Source organism: Maniola jurtina, chromosome 7 (assembly GCF_905333055.1).
Source record: "Maniola jurtina chromosome 7, ilManJurt1.1, whole genome shotgun sequence".
In the NCBI taxonomy this organism is placed as follows: Eukaryota; Metazoa; Arthropoda; class Insecta; order Lepidoptera; family Nymphalidae; genus Maniola; species Maniola jurtina.
The window spans coordinates 13,766,544-13,785,204 of record NC_060035.1 but is presented as its reverse complement, the minus strand read 5'-3'; the positions used below and the strand labels follow the sequence as shown (position 1 = coordinate 13,785,204).

General features: G+C 37.8%; 1 protein-coding gene across 2 annotated transcripts; it reads left to right on the top strand.

The window, feature by feature from the left end:
* The first annotated feature begins 563 nt into the window (after window positions 1-563).
* LOC123867073 lies at window positions 564-18,441 on the top strand. Of its 2 annotated transcripts, none has more exons than XM_045908921.1 (12): window positions 564-731; window positions 1,359-1,474; window positions 3,074-4,782; window positions 5,446-7,969; window positions 8,305-8,483; window positions 8,905-9,082; window positions 9,673-10,111; window positions 10,376-10,461; window positions 10,801-12,135; window positions 13,832-14,048; window positions 16,124-16,243; window positions 16,545-18,441. In XM_045908921.1, the coding sequence occupies exons 2-12, from the start codon at window positions 1,436-1,438 to the stop codon at window positions 16,571-16,573; spliced, it is 6,855 nt and encodes a 2,284-aa protein (XP_045764877.1). In that variant the 5' UTR covers window positions 564-731; window positions 1,359-1,435; the 3' UTR covers window positions 16,574-18,441. The 2 variants fall into 2 exon arrangements, with proteins under 2 accessions (XP_045764877.1, XP_045764876.1); XM_045908920.1 differs by having other exon boundaries at window positions 10,361-10,461.
* Window positions 18,442-18,661: the final 220 nt, after the last annotated feature.

Genomic DNA, 18,661 nt, shown 5'->3' with positions numbered 1-18,661 from the left:
TAGCTAGTCACTTTAGGATGGTAAAATTATTTTTGATTTTATGATTTATGATATTACATACGTCATGTTCTTAAGCCGGCGCCAGACGCTTGTAGTAAACAAAAAACAGCAAGCATCGGCAAACATCACAAATGGCTAGCCAAAACGGAACGCTCTAAAATGTTGGCAAGCATACGCAAACAAACGCTCGCTGTTTTTCACAAGCGTCTGGCGCAGGCATTATGTTCTAACTTCTTATCCATGAACGCACCCATTTGTAATATTCTGGAATATTTTAAAATAAAAAAAAAAACTTGAGCACTATGCTTAAACCATAGATAACTAGAGGGATTTCATCTTTGTCTATGAATTGATAGTCATTTCAATATCTTTTTAATCAATTTTTATTTACATGGCTTTTAATTCCTATAAATTTGAGTTTTGTAATATAGTAAAAAAAAATATGTATTTCTTGAAATACATTTACTAAAAAATTTGTCGTACATTTTGTATTTATATTCTAAGTAAAATATTTAAAGCTGTATTTGACCGGAAGTATTAAGTACTTGGACATGTTCCGTGAAACCCCCCGTTGTTTTGTATCAAGAAAATGCAATGGCCGCCATCTTCGACTCTTGTGAATGTTTTGGTCGTAGTTTCGGACTTTGAGGCCTTTTTCATTTGTGCTATGAAAATACAGGGTAGAAATAGTTTCGCTACATCATAAGAATATTGAATTCGTTAACGTACAGGTTAGTATTAAACTCCTTCACTATTTTCTCGGAAAGTGTTTACATCTGGATTTCGTAGCCTAACTTTTGTGATGTCGTATTAAAATGTTAATAGTTTATGATCTTATTAGCGTTGTTATTAACGATTTTCTAAAATAATATTAATTATGTCATATTCGCTGATATTAATACACAAACCTCATTTATTTATGTATTCATATATATCAAGCCTTTGTTACTAAGCGGGATATAATAATTCATCAGTCCGAACTAATTAGTTTTATTTCAGTCGTAAATTCATTTATTTCCGCGTTATAATTTAATTTTAGGTTAGTGTTTACTTTTGTGATGTTTGGAGACATTTCAGTTTTTGTGCCACAATAATGGCGGCAGTGAATTTTAACCTAGCCACCGATTTTCCTAATTTATGTTCGACTAGCGAAGGCTTTTATAAAATTTTTTGCTATTATTTGTTGTATTTTCTCGTAGGAATCAGAATAATGTGACTTTTGCCTATTTTCTGGAACAATGACCTCGAATGTCATATCGTATTTGTGGACTATAAATATTTTCACAAGATCGCTATGCCGCTTTCGGCTTGTGAAGATTGCAACGGCAAACGGATAAAAAGATGATTTTCGATTGCAGTCAAATAAAATAACTTGGGAGGCCGGGCGCTCTCCTAATCATCATCTCGGGGTTCAACCCAAGATGCTATTCTCAGCATGTCGGCGACATCAGAATATGAGCCAGCGGTCCGGCAAGTGAGTAGATAATCATCGCTTTTCACATTTTTCATTAAACTTTTCAATCTAACTCTCTAAATATACCCTTTATTTTCACAACAAAAATGTCTGCCATTAGAAAGATTTCATCATTTTATACTGAAAATCATTGTACATAATTGATTTTCCTAAATTGTTTTACTGTTTTCATTCATCATAAAACCTGCTTATAACTAAAATGTTTCATTTTCACAAGTGTCATAAACAAAAATCAGACTGATATGGTGCTAGATACTTCTCAATTTCTTTACTGCTCAATATTTTGTGAACATTAAGAATTATCATTTCATCAGATAGATTTATCTGATTCAATTATATAGAAATGTGAAACATTGGTGTTATGCTAGGACACATGCAACTTTAGTTGACTCCAAACCTGTGCCACCTAGAAGACCACCTATGCTAGAATATCAACTCGGTTTAACCATGGTGAAATGAATTATAATGGTATAAGATTCTAAAAGAAGCAGAATTACAAAATCCTTACCGAACAGTATACTCTACGCCCTATTTAAGTGTTCAACAGTTTATTACTTAACATAATTATTCCTTCTACATATCGTTTGTCACTTTCACATTATCATATGAAACAATTTCAATTACACATAGGTAATAAATAAATGATTTGAAATTCAATGTTGTATTATTGATACCTTTAGTTTGTAATGTAAAAACTGTAATTTATATGTTGACTTTTATAAATGTGAACAATTGTATTTGTATTTTCAGTTTTACTGGTGAGTAAAGGTGACTTAAGCCTGATATCAACCAAGGTTAAGATAGGTGGGGTTGTGTCTATAAATTCTCCAATTAGATTATTTATTGATAGATGATGTAATCTTTTCATGTTATTTATGAATTGTCTGATTGGTCTGGTATGCAACTGCTCTTCTCCACTTTAGTGGAAACCGAGCCTTGTACTGTTCCACTGCTAAACATCCTACAGTCAGTCTGCGAAAAAATATTATGTACTTAGGATTGTATTAATGGCAAGACCAAATAATCTTAACCTTATATTTATCTATTTTAAGACTAGTAAACTATTATTTATGATAATGATTTAGGATTTATAATATTTTTGGTCTATTGATATTGACTATCATCAAATTGGTGAATGAGAGCATTTAATAGTGCTACTTTAATATTTAAGCACTTGGTTTCTTTATTATGTTGATTGTATGATAATTAATTCATAATATGGGAGACTGAATGCTATAAGTATAGCTCTGATTGATTGAATTTAGAATTGATAGGAACATCTACTAGTAAATTGAGAATATTTGGGTGTATATTCAAATATTGTAACATTCAATTCCTAGCTACTTCTATACTACATAAAGTACAATTTACAAAAAAAAAGAAAATGCAATATTATGAATCCAATAAGTAATTCCCTTACATACAAATTATACTTTTGTGTTACCATGTTAAAATATGTTTTTGGTTATTGTAATTTTATGTATAATCTGTAAATAGGTATTTTTGGATGTGTTATTGTTACTTAGCTGCTGCGACTTCATTTCATCTTATTTATCTTATCAAGAACTTGATTACTGATGTTTGTAAATTTTGTTATAGGATTATGGGCCGACCACCTCCAGTGAAAATATATATGAGCACGTTTTGGATCATAAATTAACGAATACTATGGATATATCAAGTGTAAGAACACCTTTACTAAGGAGTGTTCCCCTCTCACCCACCCAGGGTGACCCTGAGCCTGATTCTACTAACCCAGAGAGCATCATTCAATCTGTTCACAAAGTAGACAGCAAAGATATTGAATATATAAATGAGAAGAGATGTGACACAGAGATGTCAGTTGATTCCCTTTCTAGAATAGTTAGGATTGAAGAAACCACTGTTGATAATGTAGGACGTGTAGCCTACCCTATTGTACAAGAAGCTGACGATTCCGGAGATGGCAACTATGTAGAGAATACCGCGGCTCTCATTCAAGCGCCGTTGAACACGTCAATCGTTCAAAGCGTCGCGAAACTCCCGCAAAACTTCACAATTAACGTCGATGCGGCTGTAGGTAATATCACAGCCATACAGAATGTATCACAGGATGTAGGCAACCAAACGTTATGGTTGCCGACCATATTAGCTACTAGTGCAGCTGCTGATGGTAAAAATGAAGATGACCGACCTCCTTCAGGTGTGTCGCAGATTATAATCACTAGCGAAAGTTACGTCAACGACGCAATCTCGTCAAATCGCAGAACTAACATCATTACAGAGACCAGCTACTTAAGCCGTCCTAAATCTTCGAAAGTTCAGATATTGAGTAACATATCTCTACCTAAAAATTCAAATTACCCTCAACAGTACATCACTCAGAGTAAAGAGATTGCTGCACCATTATATGGAACACAGAATCATGTGTACAAATTGAGTGCGAATGTTGTATCACAGAAGCAGTTGAACAGTACGATGTTGAGCACAAAGCCGCCTAAGAACCAGTCCCTGATAGGTGCCGCGTCACTGTCGCCCACAGTTATAAATAACACTTCAATGAAGAGTATGCCATATGGACACACATACTCCAAAAGCACAAACTTAAATAAGCTCAATAATGGTGCCAACTTAAATGCTATGGTTGCTGCGTCCTCTGGTAGCACTCAATGTCATATTTTATCCAGAGTTGTTTCCGGACCCAACAAGTTATCGGTCCACTCTGGAAGGAAATCTGTAAATACATTCAAAGGATCGAAAAATTCTCAAGCAAACCAGAAGAACCAATCGAGAGCTATAAAAATAATACAGCAGGCTGGTACTGCTCACAAATCTGAAAATAAACCGTGGCCTTTAGCTAGCGTTACATACAAAAGTCAAGCTCCAAGCTATGGTATAGTGGAGTCTAATACTTCGAAAGTTATACAGAAGATTGGGAGTCCTACACATAAAAATCAGCAGACTATGACTGTACAGAAAGTTCCCAAAGGTGAACGTCTCGTTCTACAATCGCCTTGTGGACCAGTTTTATTATCTACAGGGCCCATAAGCTCAAGTATGCCTAAAGGTCCACATTATGTCCAATCGGGTTCCACTCCAAACCTTAGATATGTCCAAACGTATGGGCCGGACAATCAGCTCTCTACAGTGTCCCAAGTGTCAGCCAATCAGCAGTTAACTGCACAGATCCTACAGTCTCTGGCTCAACCCAAACTGATGTTGCAACAATCTCTGACACCTCTACATGCAATAAATCACAAACCTCTTCCAATTATTGCAATTGAAGAACCAGTTGAAGCTAAATCAGTGAATCAAAAGAGGATTGTGTTGTAAGTATTGTAATATTAAGCCTATTCTCACATTTGTGACATTCAATTTTCAATCGTATTTTCACATAACTACTCATAGAATTCTAAACTCTTAAATTGATCGTATATTTCAGAATGCGTCGTAAATAACGCATTTTTTATTTGAAACTTATTTCGTATTTTACGACTTATTATAATGTAGATAACAGGTAGATATTTCGACTCAATTCAAATTAATTGTGGTATAGTCCATACAAAATAAAATAGCGAGTGAATTCTCAACACTTCTCAAATCTCGAAAGTACGGTTCACTTTTGAAATAAGGGCTAAAATAGTGCTTTTGACATGACATTTGACACATGGCGAGATCTCATTTTGTACGCATTATATGTACCCCTTATCTACAACGAATTTTTCTTTGATGAATTTTTAGTACTGAAAAATTGGTAGCGCAGCTCGCCTGGAATATCCGATCAACTAATGCTGTCAAGTTGTGCTGTTTAATAACAGCGAAACTTGTAGAAAACTGGTTTTAACTGACAACGCAAGTAGAAATTTAAGTGCCAACGATAATTACTTGCGTGGGCGTTGAAACTGATCTTCAATTTGATGATTGTAGCCTGAATTCTGTGATCTACCTAAATAAGGTGGATTATATTTTTTAACACAGTTTTCTTCTTGCAGTGGGGATAAATCAACATTATTGACAGCAGATGATATTATTGGTATGGAGGAAAGACCCAATCTTTCTGAGGAGTTACGTCGATATTCCTTCCAAGCGCTAGCGTTTATCATGCTAGATCACACATATGCCCTGCCCGTACAGAAACAGCCAATCGTCAGTACACCGACTAGCACTGTAGCTTCCTTATCACCAATCATAACATCGACGATTACGACGTCTACTCCAATGAGTCCGTTAAAAAGTTCCCCCATCCCAGTGACTTCGATTTCTCAAGAGCTACCTCCAGTCATACCAATCAGTATCGTTGGAGCTTCCATACCAGTGACGTCCGTTCAACTCGGAGCTCTAACTTACAAGCCCCAGCTTCCTCCATTGCCTCCTCAAGATGAGGATACTGCATCTGTTATATCCTCAATAGAAGGAGAAAGAAGACCTCCTGTTCCCGGTGGTAGTGATACAGAGACTGCCCCAGAAGGAGAAGAAGAGGGGAAAACTAGATGTATTTGCGACTTTACACACGATGATGGGTATATGATATGCTGCGATCGATGCGGTGAATGGCAACACGTCGATTGTATGGGAATAGATCGGAATAACATACCCGATGCGTACATGTGCGAGTTGTGCCAGCCGCGGCCTGTAGATCGACGTCACGCTAGAGCCATACAATTGAGGAAGAGGGAAGAGCTAAGCGCGCTGGGTGCATCAGATTCGGACTCCTCGGAATGTGGACGAGCACCAGGTCAAAGAAGAAAACGGTTATTAACAGTCACCACATATACTAATACGAGTGGATCTTGTGTGACCACATATAACTCCAGTTTGCCTGTTCTACCACCTTTACCCCAACCCTCTCTAACCTTACCAAAGAGAGGTCCCAAACGCCCCAAAAAAGCAGAGATAGCTAGAAAAGGCACTAAGAGAAAATTAGCAGAAAAACGAGTGAAACGTAAGAAGGAGATGATGTTGAATAGAAGCAAGTACAACACTAACATGCCGACTCAATCTCATTGGCGGGACCAATACGAACAGGCCGTGACGAACCACTACAGCCCCGAACTGCGCGCCAAGATTATGAAATACAGCAGTAAGTTAGGCAGTACACCTAACATGGCTGCAGCAGTAACTGCGCATTTATGTACGACCGTGCCTCACGCGGGCGGCAAAATACTTATCGCGACAAAGGATCTTAAGGACAACTCTCCCGTTATAGAACTGAGAGGCAAATACATGCTGTCGATCCAGCACAGGCCCCAGTTACAAAACTCAGCTAGAGCCGGAAGTCAAAAACCTGGTCCATTCGTATTTTTCTACAGATTACCGAAGGATAACACGCAAATATGCATAGACACAAGGACGTACGGGAACGAAGCGAGATTCGTCCGCCGTTCTTGCAAGCCTAACGCTGAATTACAGCATTGCATAGTTAAAGGGGCTTTACATGTTTATATTGTGACAATAAGCGATATTCAATCCAACACTGAAATCACAGTTGGACACGACACGAACGGTAGCAAGCAGCCTTGCGCTTGTGGTAATCCTAAACATTGTAAAGTAAATGGAATAAGTCCTTTGGTCACCAGAAAAAGCGTGGATTACACACAGAGAGAAAAGAGAAGTAGGAACAGGTGTTTCAGTGCATCTTCGCCTGTATCGCCTCCTTTAACTCCCCTCGTGACGACTCCTATAATGGATTTACCGTCACCATTTGGCGTCGTTAAAACTGAGAAGAAATCGCCCATAAAACACGAGTATCCTCCCATGTCGCCGGTCAAACAACCTTTACTCTCTCCAGACTTCCCTGCCCCTGTGAAATTAGAACCGTTATTCATGAAGCACGAAAAAGAGGAAGAATTTGACTTGACAGCAAAAGAAGAAATGAAACCGGAACTTGATGAACCAGATTATGTTAAAATTGAACATAAAATGGAAGAGCATATTGAACAACCGGAAGAAAAAATGGAGTTAGAACCGGAACCTGAAACAGAAGCAAAAATCATTTCAGATACAAAAATTGAAGAACATGAAATCAAAGAGGAAGAAATTTTGCCTCCTCCGGTGGTTGAGGAGAAAATTGTGGAACCTGTAAAAGAAATTGTGAAACCAATTAGAGAAGTCGTGAAACCAATAAAAGAAGTTGTGAAACCAATAAAAGAAATCATTAAGCCTGTCAAAGAAAATGTGAAGCCCATAAAAGAAAATGTTAAGCCTATAAAAGAAAATGTGAAGCCTGTAAAGGAAATTGTAAAACCGTCAAAAGAAGTGAAACCGGTTCTAGTAGAACCTAAAATAGAACCTAAAGCAGAAGCGAAAATTGAACCCAAATTGGAACCTAAAGTGGAACCAAAAGTGGAACACGAGAGACCAGTCACTAGGGAGCTAAGTGCTAAGTCTGCTTGCCATGACAGGTCATCAAGATCGAGTCGGACCACTTGCGTCAATCAAGACTCCTTGGACGATAAAACTGACGATTCGCAAGACAAAATCACTGCAGCCAATAAGGAAAAAGAAAAACGGAAAATGGTAAGGGAATTTCAAATTTCATAGATCCAAACAGGTGCCGAATTTTGGTAGAAATTTTTTCAAAGCATTACGGCAATATTGACTCCTCTACTAAGGGAATTAAACAAACTTGATTGATGATTGAGGTTCATTGTTTTGTTATTTCATTGAAGTTTTCGTTTTCTAGTGTTAATGGAAATAGTTACAATTGGTTGCATCAAAAGATAAAAGTGTTATATTTATTGTCATTCTACATAATTACCGACCGGAATTCCATATTGCACCTGTTTTGAACATTTTTTGCATATTCTTTAAAATGCCTTGTGCAGTTACAATTTAAAAAATTGTTTTTTTAGACTCGAGAAGAACGTAAAATGGAAGCAATAATGAAGGCCTTCGAAAGGATGGAAAAGGCTCAACAAAGGAAACAGGAAGTGAGGGAAAGGCAAAAGCGAAGGGAGTCGGATCCACACCCGACTAACATTGAAAAGGATGACGATGACGATTTACACTGCAGCTCTAAAAAGAGAAAGAAGTAAGTCGTGATACTTTACCATTTTCTCTTACGAATTTGTATTTTATTTATTTTTCCAAACTTGTAGCTTTAAAAAGTAATAATAAATCAAGTAACCATTGGAAATGATTATCTCTTGTACGACACAATCTAAGCCACGCTGTTTAAAGAAACATCTCCCTTTGGCAAGAAATTGGTCTTTTTTCACAAAGCACATAATAATTAATAGTTTAGGTTGAAGTTGTAGTAATTGAGGCCTTTGAAAGATATGTTTTTGATCTTGGCAAACTTTCTTTGATAAAAAATAACTGCATTTTGTTCTCTAAATTAATTTTCAAGGTATTATTTTTAATTTTTGACTTAAAAATGGGATGACAACTCAATTCGTTTCAAAATTTTCGAGTGAATTATTTTAATAATTAACCTTTTTTTTTTCTTACAGACGTAAAGGCCGCGCGCGCACAGCATCTCAATCTAACAGACGTCGACTCAACTCAGCCGACAGTGATATGGTAACATCGGGAGATGAGGCTGGACCGTTATCTCCTCGAGGCCCGATACAAGCCGAACAGCCCTTACCCACCCCCGAGGCTGAAATACCACATGAACCGGTCAACGAGGTAATTACACCTCCATAGGCAATACTAGTCAATAGGAACAGATAGTCAGTCAAAGATTATAGGTTCTTAATTTATTATTTAGTAGCTTATTGGCACTCATATAAGAAAAAAAAAAATATTCCAAAATATTCCTCTGGTACTGCAAATGGTTATAGGCGGCGGTAATCACTTAACTGCTCGTTTGCTCGTTATTATTATTTATTTAAAAAAATATGTCAGGATGGATGTGTGAAAAAAATCGTTCCCTTTTAACCAAATAAATGTGCACTGTAAAGAATATTTAGACAAATATAGTAGAAACACCACAGAAAAACTTTACACTCTTTTATAAATACAATTACATTAGACATTTATTTATCTAAACTGTCACTTGTGTTAGAAAATACAAATTATTTAAAAAGAATTTCAATCTTTTATAAAATTATTCAGTCAATAAATGCAATATCTACACAATGTAGGCCACACTGTTATCTGACCTAGTAACGCTGACGTTTTTTTCCCACAATAATGATTGAGTTATTGTAGAATGTTCGGTAATAGTCCCTTTAGAGTAGAAAAGAATGATTTTTTATACACAACTTTGTTCACAGGACCTCGGCCTAAGTTCCGCGTGCCTTCTCGTCGAAGCCGCGGTAGGTTCCGTAGAATCTGCGTTCAAGCTTCCCAAGACAAAGAAAACCATGGCAACCGAATGGATCGGACGTTCTCCCGAGCGAACCCCATCCCCATACCAATCTCCATACAGACCTTCGTTAGTTTCTGCTCCATCACTAGAAAGCCTAGTCCGAGTTGCTTCTACCATGATTGGTGATCTTAGTGGAACTCAAGAGTACCATGATGAAGAGCAGCAGCCTCCGTCTCCTCCCCGAACTCCTGGAAGGGAGAGGAATAGACCTCCGAAGAAGGCTAAAAGGGTTACCAGAAGCACCCCAACAGTGGAAGTCCCTGAAGCGATTCCAGTGCAGCACAGTGCTAAGAAACGTTGGTTGCGACAAGCAATCAGTGAGGAGAGCGATTCGCCGATAACGGGTAAGGAAAGGATACCTCCACATAGGCTCGGACTATAATATGTATAAGATATTTTTAGATTCCTAAATCCTTACGAATTAATAAATGTGTTTAAGAAAAATTGTGCCTTTTATACATTTAAGTTTCTACATTAAAACTTGCAGTAATATAACTTTTTAGTTTTTACTTGTACCATGGACTAGTGGACTATGTTGTAGTCCGAGCCTTCATTTGTTTTTAGAATTTACCATGTTATTATGTCAATTGTAGATGCATTTGTTTCAGAATCCCCTCCTAACGAAATGGTGACTCCATTGAAGAAAAGACGCATGGCGCGAGAATCTTTGTCATGCGAACAGAATACTGTCACTGTAAGTTTCAAAATAGATTACTCTATTTCTGTAGGAGAACCAGTCCAGCGTTAGGGCTGGTAGAACCGCTTATTTTCTAGCAACACTTATTACATTGACAACACCAGAATTCATAGTCAAGATAGGGACTTTAGAGATGATTCAGACAACATGTGTCATACAAAACTTTAATGCTAATGCATTTAAATCATCCTCTAGAGAAGCCCCTACCTTGACTATGAATTCTAGTGTTAGTTCTGTGACTGTTAACCCTAAAGCTAGACTGGGCGACAGAATAAAATAAACTTAGTTTTCTTATTTGAAAATGATATGACTGAATTTATTATTTCTTTTGCTTAGTGTAACGACGAGACATCACCAGTATTGACATCTGAGGACTCGCCAGTCAAAGAAGACGCGCTGTTATTAGCGCGTCAATACAAACGGAATATAATGGATATGTACAGTCGAGATCGGACGCGCTCTGATAGTGGACAGGGCTCCGATGACCAGTGCAACATAGATCATGACGTATTAAATGTCAACATAAGAGGCGTTCATAACCAAGAACATATAAGGAGAATCATTGGGGTACCTCCAACACCTGAAGAGGAAATGCCTCCTGAGATAACCAAACCGGAAGATGTTTTAACAAATAATAACAATTTGGAACCAGACGAGGGAGCTTACAATAATAAAGTTGTGCCAATGGATATAGATACGACAGTAGTAACGCAAACCAAAATAGAATCAAATGAAAGCATAACAGAAATCAAAGATTTAAAGGACATAGAGAGCCCGAATGATAAAGTACACAGTTCTCAATCGGCTGATACAAGCGGCAGCTCATCTCCACAAAGGGATGAAATGGACGACATCCAGAAGAAAATACACTCATTTCACACTGAAAACATACAAATACTGAAGAGTAGAAATAAGAAACCGCCTAAAGAGAAGCGAAAGAAGGTTAATTTAAATTTTGATCTTAATATGGTAGACGATCAGATCAGCATACAGTTACGCACGGATGATGATACGAGTTCAAAATCTCCTGAAATCAATGGGGATATACACGAGGAGGCAAACTCTCACGAGGATGTGAAATTACTTGTTTCGCCAGAGAACATACCTCTACCTCCAGTAGAGTCGATACCGCTGCCTGCGCCGGAAAATATACCGCTACCGGAAGAAACTAGTCCGATAGTCATGCCTTCTCCGGAAACGATACCACTACCAGAAGAGCCTATGAAACCTGTTGTTGTTGAAACTGTGGTGGAAAAAAGGGATGAAATCGTTGCGGAAAAGGAGGACAGGCCGTCATTGCTCGATAACACCCTGCCGTTTTCGACTCGATTCAGCTCGACGGGTTTGTTCTCGGGGATCTTCAGTAACATGTCGCATTCGTTCAAAGTGGACACGACGATAAACGAGAACATACCGAACATGTCGTTGATAAAGAGTGCGATAGATCGGACAACCAGTTTGGACGCGGGGTTGTTTGAAGCATCGAGCCCGGCGGACGAGTTGCGTAGTGTTCAAGAGCTGTTGACTCGTGTCAGTAATATGGACAGCAATAACAGCGTGCTGCTGTCTGGCGTGCTGCGAGGCACGACGACGGCGCCGCGGCCCTGCGCGCGCTCCGACCCGCGCCTCAACCCCCCACCGCAAGACAAGCCCAAACCCGTCCGGAGAAAGGTGAGTCGTTCTCCCAGAAATCCATATCCATCCAGATTCCAGACTATTCTAATATTAGAGATGCGAAAGTGTGTCTGTCTGTCTGTCTGTAAGCTTTTCACAGCCCAAAAGTTTAACCAATTTTGATTTTTTAAAAATCTGTTTATGATAAATTGCCGCTTAGCAATATTTTTTGGTTTTGTGCTTGAAACTCTTAGTACATATTCCAGTAGCTGAAAATTTTAGTACATATTCCAATAAATTGAACTTCTTTTGGTATATATTAAGGCTGTTTGAATACATTATCTAGATTTATTCTAGTGTCCAGCAAATACTCATAAGTAGGTATTATGAGTATTTGCTATACCTGTGTGTATACAGTAAAACTTTCGTTTTTTCTTCATTTTATCTCGGAAACTCACTTTTGAATATTTTAATATTTAAAACTTTTTGTTTTTAAACAAGAATTTTTCATAAACATTTCAATGATAAACATTTCTTACAAAGCTCACTATATTAATATTAAATCTAGATAACTTATTTAATCTAAAAACTGTAATATCAAAACAGGATAAATAATTAAATTGCTGAAATCCTTAATGTATTGAAATAAAATTGCATAATGAAAAACCATCAAGTTAGCAACAGGAACTGGTTTGGTATAAAGATGGCAAGGTCTCTCGCTGACCTTGATCTTACTAAAGTGCATTTAAAAGCTGTTTCCACTCGCTTTATTCATTAAATGCTTTTACTTACACGTTTTTTTTGCATACATAAAGTTTATCGCGCTCTGCCGCAAGAGTAACGTATTTTTACACAACTGACCAAAAACGGACTAAGTATAATGTTTCAGGATGTATGTATGTGGGTTTCTTTATTCCACCATAACTTCTAAATGCCTGAACAGATTTGAATGTTAGAGTATAGTTAGAATTCTTACATCATCCTGAACGACACTCTATAATTTTTTAGAAAAAAAATTCAATATGGCAGATGTATGGCACCATTTTCAAATGTTTACTTTTCTGTTAAAAAATAAATAATTGAGCTAGCAAGAATGACAAAATATATTATTGTTTTATTTTTAGGCTAAAATACATTGGAAGATAGAACGTAGTACATTGATATAAAGAGGTTTGATTAAAAATCTCTGTGGTAATAAAATTTGGATCAAGGTTAAAGATAAGATAATAATTTAATAATCGTGCGTTTGATATTGAAATTGTTTCCAGTTTATTATATAAAATGTTTGTCTACCTATCCTTACCTATTTTTGGTAAGATTCAAATTAAACTTTTAGATTTTTTGAAGCATATGCAATGCGATGCGACGAAATACGACCCACACTTTTTATGTAGGGCTTTCAAAATGTGTTCCTTACGTCCGAACTACCAAGTAAGAAGATTGCTATTTCCCTAATATTTTTATTAAAAGCCTCAAAATATTAGAAATTAAAAGTTGTTTGTAGGGATATTTCGTAAATATAAATTTGCGACCATCTTGGATTTCAAAATCGATATAATTTTCGTGGTCAGCACTGTGAAAAACCTCTGATATGACACCCTATCGATTTTCTCAATTTATTTAAGTCTGGTGGCTTTATAAGCAACTTTGTAAAGCCGCCGGTGGCACTGCGCGGGTAGTAAATGAAGACTGGCGGGTTTTTTCCACGATTTAAAGCCCGCGGTCTAATATCGATGTTTTTGGTCGGATACAGCTCTCTATCAGCGAGTACCGCAAGCGGCACCTGGGCGCGGCGGCGGAAGAAGGCGGCGGCGCGGGCGGCGGGTCGTCGGGCGAGGGCGGCGAGTGGTCGCGCGGCTCGTCGGGCTCGGCCTCGCTGTCGCCGCAGCGCCTCGACGCGGCTGCGGCGGCGGCGGCCGACGAGCTCGAGCAGCGCCTGCACAGGGACCTCAACGTGCAGCTACCGAAGGGTATGTTGTGTTGTTGTCTCTATCGGGGAGTACCGCGACAGTACGAGACAGACAGACACTACAACAGTTAGGGAACTTCTAACAAAACGGTATCGATGTCACTGGAAGTACATTCGACGCAGGTTGTCCTATTGTAGCCCTATTTTTCTATCATTTCACATCACCCATAGCCTAATATTTGACATATCATGGATTCAGGATGAAACCGAGAGTTCTCTCGCTCTGGTTGACTCTGCTTGTATACAATAGAATACTTGCGTACTACAATAAGGCCAGGTAACTAGGATATAGAAGAGTTGGTTCTAAGTATCAATAAGAACCTAAATTCTAAGAATTTTGTCACACATGTAAAATAAAACTTAAAGATCAGTTAAGAAACAGTAGGTATTGAATAACGATAAACATAATGTAAACATATGCACCGAACTCCTTTATCACCGTTTAATGTATCTACATAAATATACATATACCTACTACCTATTGAATGCAGTTATAACTTGATAAGGTATAATATGTTCAATTTATTCGACATTTACTGTGAGCAACAATATTACGATAACCTCTATTACATCTTTATGGTAATAACTAAGTACCTACTTTAGTAACGTTATTTATCATATTTACACTAAATATTGTAAACTGCACAAAATTAGAAATAAATCTCTTCTGACCAGTTTTGACACGTACAAGATATCTTTTATCCCAGAAAATCAAAGAAATCCCACGGGATTTTCAAAAACCTACCCCTCGCTTAAAAAGCCGCAAGCATCATCATTAAAAAAAAATAGACGTATCTTTCTTTGTTTGTCTCTTATGCATTTCTATACCATTCATCCGACTGCGATAAAATTTTGTATTGGGACAAGAAGGAAAACATCGCACCATCAAACAATAGGTGGCGCGAGAATCAATCGTACAAAGTGGCGTTGCATCCCAAGGCTGGCTTATTAGCTAGTACATATTGTTATGTGGTGATAGCCTAGTGGTTAGAACGTCCACCTTCTAATCGGAAGTCGGGGGTTCAATCCCAGGCACGCACCTCTAACTTTTCAGTTATGTGCGTTCTAAGCAATTAAATATCACTTGCTTAAACGGTGAAGAAAAACATCGTGAGGAAACCTGCATGCCTGAGAGTTCCCCATGTTCCCAATTAATGTGTGTGAAGTCTGCCAATGTGCATTGGGCCAGCGTGGTAGACTATGGCCTAAACCCTTCTCACTTTAAGAAGAGACCTGTGCTCAGTAGTGGGCCGGCAATGGGTTGATATGACATTGTTATAAAAACCACTTGTACAAGATGCGTTGTAATACTAACTTTGTTTTGTAGTTTGTTACCGACGCGACCCAACAAGCCATTGTTTGCATCGTAAACACACATACATGTTTGTATAATTAATTTTAAACTTGTGTTTTTTCTATACTCAACTTAATATACATTAGAATACTGAACTTTATTCCTGTGTGTATAAAGATGAGAATTGTATGAGTTACTGTGATTAATGGTACTTGTAATACTGCCAACTCGGAATGCCTAAGCCGTGAGCTAATCCGGTAGGATATGTGACAATAACACGTTTAGTTTTCACATTTGTTTTAATGCAACTTGTGTTTTATTTTGGTACATGTTTACAATGTAGTTTTATTCGGGTTGCTGGATCGTATCTGACAGGAATACTATTTGATAGGAACTAATGTTTAAAATTAGGAAGTTTATTAGTTTCGACCTACTAGGGCAGGCGAAAGATCTTAAGTATACATAAAAATCGGCCAAGTGCGAGTTGGATTCGCACACGAAGGGTTCCATACCACTACCATCGTATACGATATAACATTTTTTTAATTTTGATGTTATAGCGGCAATAAAAATACACATACTGCGAAAATTTCAACTCTCTGCTTATTACGGTTCACGAGATACACCCGCTGACAGACAGACGGATTGACGGACGGACAGCGGAGGCCTAGTAATAGGATCCCGTTAGAGTCCTTAGGGTACGGAATGAAGTCGCGGGCATCAGCTAGTTTTGAATACATGATTTGACTTTGACTTTAACAGTGGTTATCTATGTTTCCCAGGCGTTTTCGACGCTCAGCCCACGGCGTCGGAGCGACAGCGCGAAAACCTGAGCTCTCGACTGCGGCGAGAGTTCGGCCTCGCGCTGCACGACGACGACGACGCGCGCCTCGCCGACACCGGTGAGTTGACGTGACGCACTGCCGCACAGCACACTAAACGTCACGAGATATGCTCGGAACATACTTTTTTCTACATTATTAAATTAGGTCTTAGTGCTATGGAATCTATTTAAAAAAATAGTTAAAATATCAACATATGTTTCCAACAATGATGTCATGGCCAAAATTCAATCCAATTTTAGTTTGAACTTTGAACGCGTTATATGGTTGCTTTAAAATAATACACACTGCACACAGCACACAAAACTTTTTTTACCTATAATACAGCAATATTAATGAGTGTATGTTTGTATTGCTGCAGACGCGGTGACGAAGCGCTGCGACAGGTAGAGGCGCGCGGCGCGGAAGTATTTTTGTAAATCTCACGCGACGCCGGGCGGCGCACTTGTAATATACACTTTTATAGACGATTCGGTTTTATTGTATTGTATTATATGTTCGGTTTCGTGTCCAGTGCGAGAACGCCCTACGATTGACCGCGGGCGGTTATTCCCCGCAGCGTTTTGCGGTTCTATGAAAAAAACGAGCGAAGCTGCGAACGCACTGGCGATGTTCCACCGCGGCTGATTTTAAACACGCGACTTTGATATTGACGCGCAGAATAAAACCACGCACCGATTTGTAATACACAATTGATCTCTAATGAAATGATGAGCGGTTTGAAATCGCGAGTGCGCGCTCTGCGGTTGTGTGCCCCTGGGACCGCGGGAGAAAACCGTAGTGCGTTCTAGCACTTTTTAATTTTTTCTTCATTTTCACGGTTTTTCTGCAAGTACAAATTGTTTTTATTTCCCCTCTGTACATATTGTATATAGGAGAGTTATATGTATAAGGTAATTTTACGGTACGTATAGGTAATATAATGGTATAATTAATTAAATATAATATTATTGAATAGAGAAAAGATTTTTATATGTGTACACACAGTGTTTTATGTATCATTGCGATATGTTTATTTATTGAATATATTGGAGATTCGAAGGGGTTGTATTGTATGTCGAATTGGCTAATAAGATTTTTGTACGCATAATGTAAGTAAATTAAAATTATTGTTTTTATTTTATTTTATTCGTTTAACTATTTTCTCTTTTACTCTTATACAATGAGTACAGACTCGATTGTGCACCATCCGTTGATTACGTCATAATCTAAAGTGGAATTTACATAACGACGTTAGTGGCACGAAATTAGTGTCACGATAGTAAAATTAATGTCGTGTCACCTAACTTCGTAATGTAAATTCCGCTTAAATGAAAGGGTGTAAACATGTGACAAATTTAAAGGAAGGGAAACATCTCAACATTTGTGATATCATAATGATATGAACTTTTGTAATATTGAATATGATGTCACAAATCAGCTATGACATTCAAATCATAACACTCAATTGCTAATTATGAAATTTTACTGGACAGTTCTTGTATTCAAATAGTGTAAAATTTTATGCCACAGTGCATTTTGATGATTTCAATGTCATATACTAAGCCTAGATGTTGAATACATAAACTATATTTATTGAAAATATTCTAGATGAATTATTATATTGTTATACCAAAATGTCACATGTTTACAATTTTTGTTGTATGAATATTATGACGAATTCATGTGTCAAATGAACTAGCATAGAAACACATTATTAACACGCCACGCGAGACTTTGAATCAAAATTACTACGATGTCATTTGACGCCACACGCGTGGCTTTTTAGTGTGTCTCCATCTTAAGTGTGACGTAATCAAAGCATGGTCCCTTAGGCTCCGTTTACATGGCATTAACACCGCACGGTTGTTTGCAGGATGCATCCTACCGAATACGTAGTAATGCATACTGAGCCTGAGATTTATAGAGCGTAGCGTGACTTTGCTCAGACTTAAGACACATAAAATGAGATTGCGTTATATCGCTGACATAAATCTGTCTCGTTTTAACGGAAATTTACTCAAACCGTTCAGACGGTTAAAAGTGTACTTTTTTTTTGCAGTGCCAACCCTATGCGAATGGTTATTATTATTATACTTTATGTATGTGCCACTACGTATTCGGTAAGGTTATTCCTGCAAAAAACGTGCCGTGCAAATGTTGTGTAAACGGGTTCTTACGTGTAGGTCTCTTGTTAGTGTAGATTTCCTTGTGTAATTTAGTGTCGATACAGATTCGCATAAGCCATTCTTAGACGTAAATACGTGTCATATATGTAAGAGAGCGCGTGATTGCTAAACTTTACATCACAAGGTTCAAGCCCTTTTATACTCTATCGGCGGAAAGAAGTTAGTATAGCGCTCTCTCTTTTACAGTCCCATACAATCCCATACAAATGACAGAGACAAAAATCTCAGTGGGCGTTAACTATTTTGAGTCACCAACCAATCAAAAACATATTTTCAAGAAGCATTCGAAATTCAATTCGAATAAGTAGGC

Excerpts from the sequence above, each read along its gene's own strand:
- LOC123867073 (XM_045908920.1), top strand. The coding sequence starts at position 1,436 with ATGTCGGCGACATCAGAATATGAGCCAGCGGTCCGGCAA. Across the intron at positions 12,136-13,831 it reads CCAAACCCGTCCGGAGAAAG|CTCTCTATCAGCGAGTACCG; the intron begins GTGAGTCGTTCT and ends GGTCGGATACAG. Across the intron at positions 14,049-16,123 it reads CAACGTGCAGCTACCGAAGG|GCGTTTTCGACGCTCAGCCC; the intron begins GTATGTTGTGTT and ends TATGTTTCCCAG.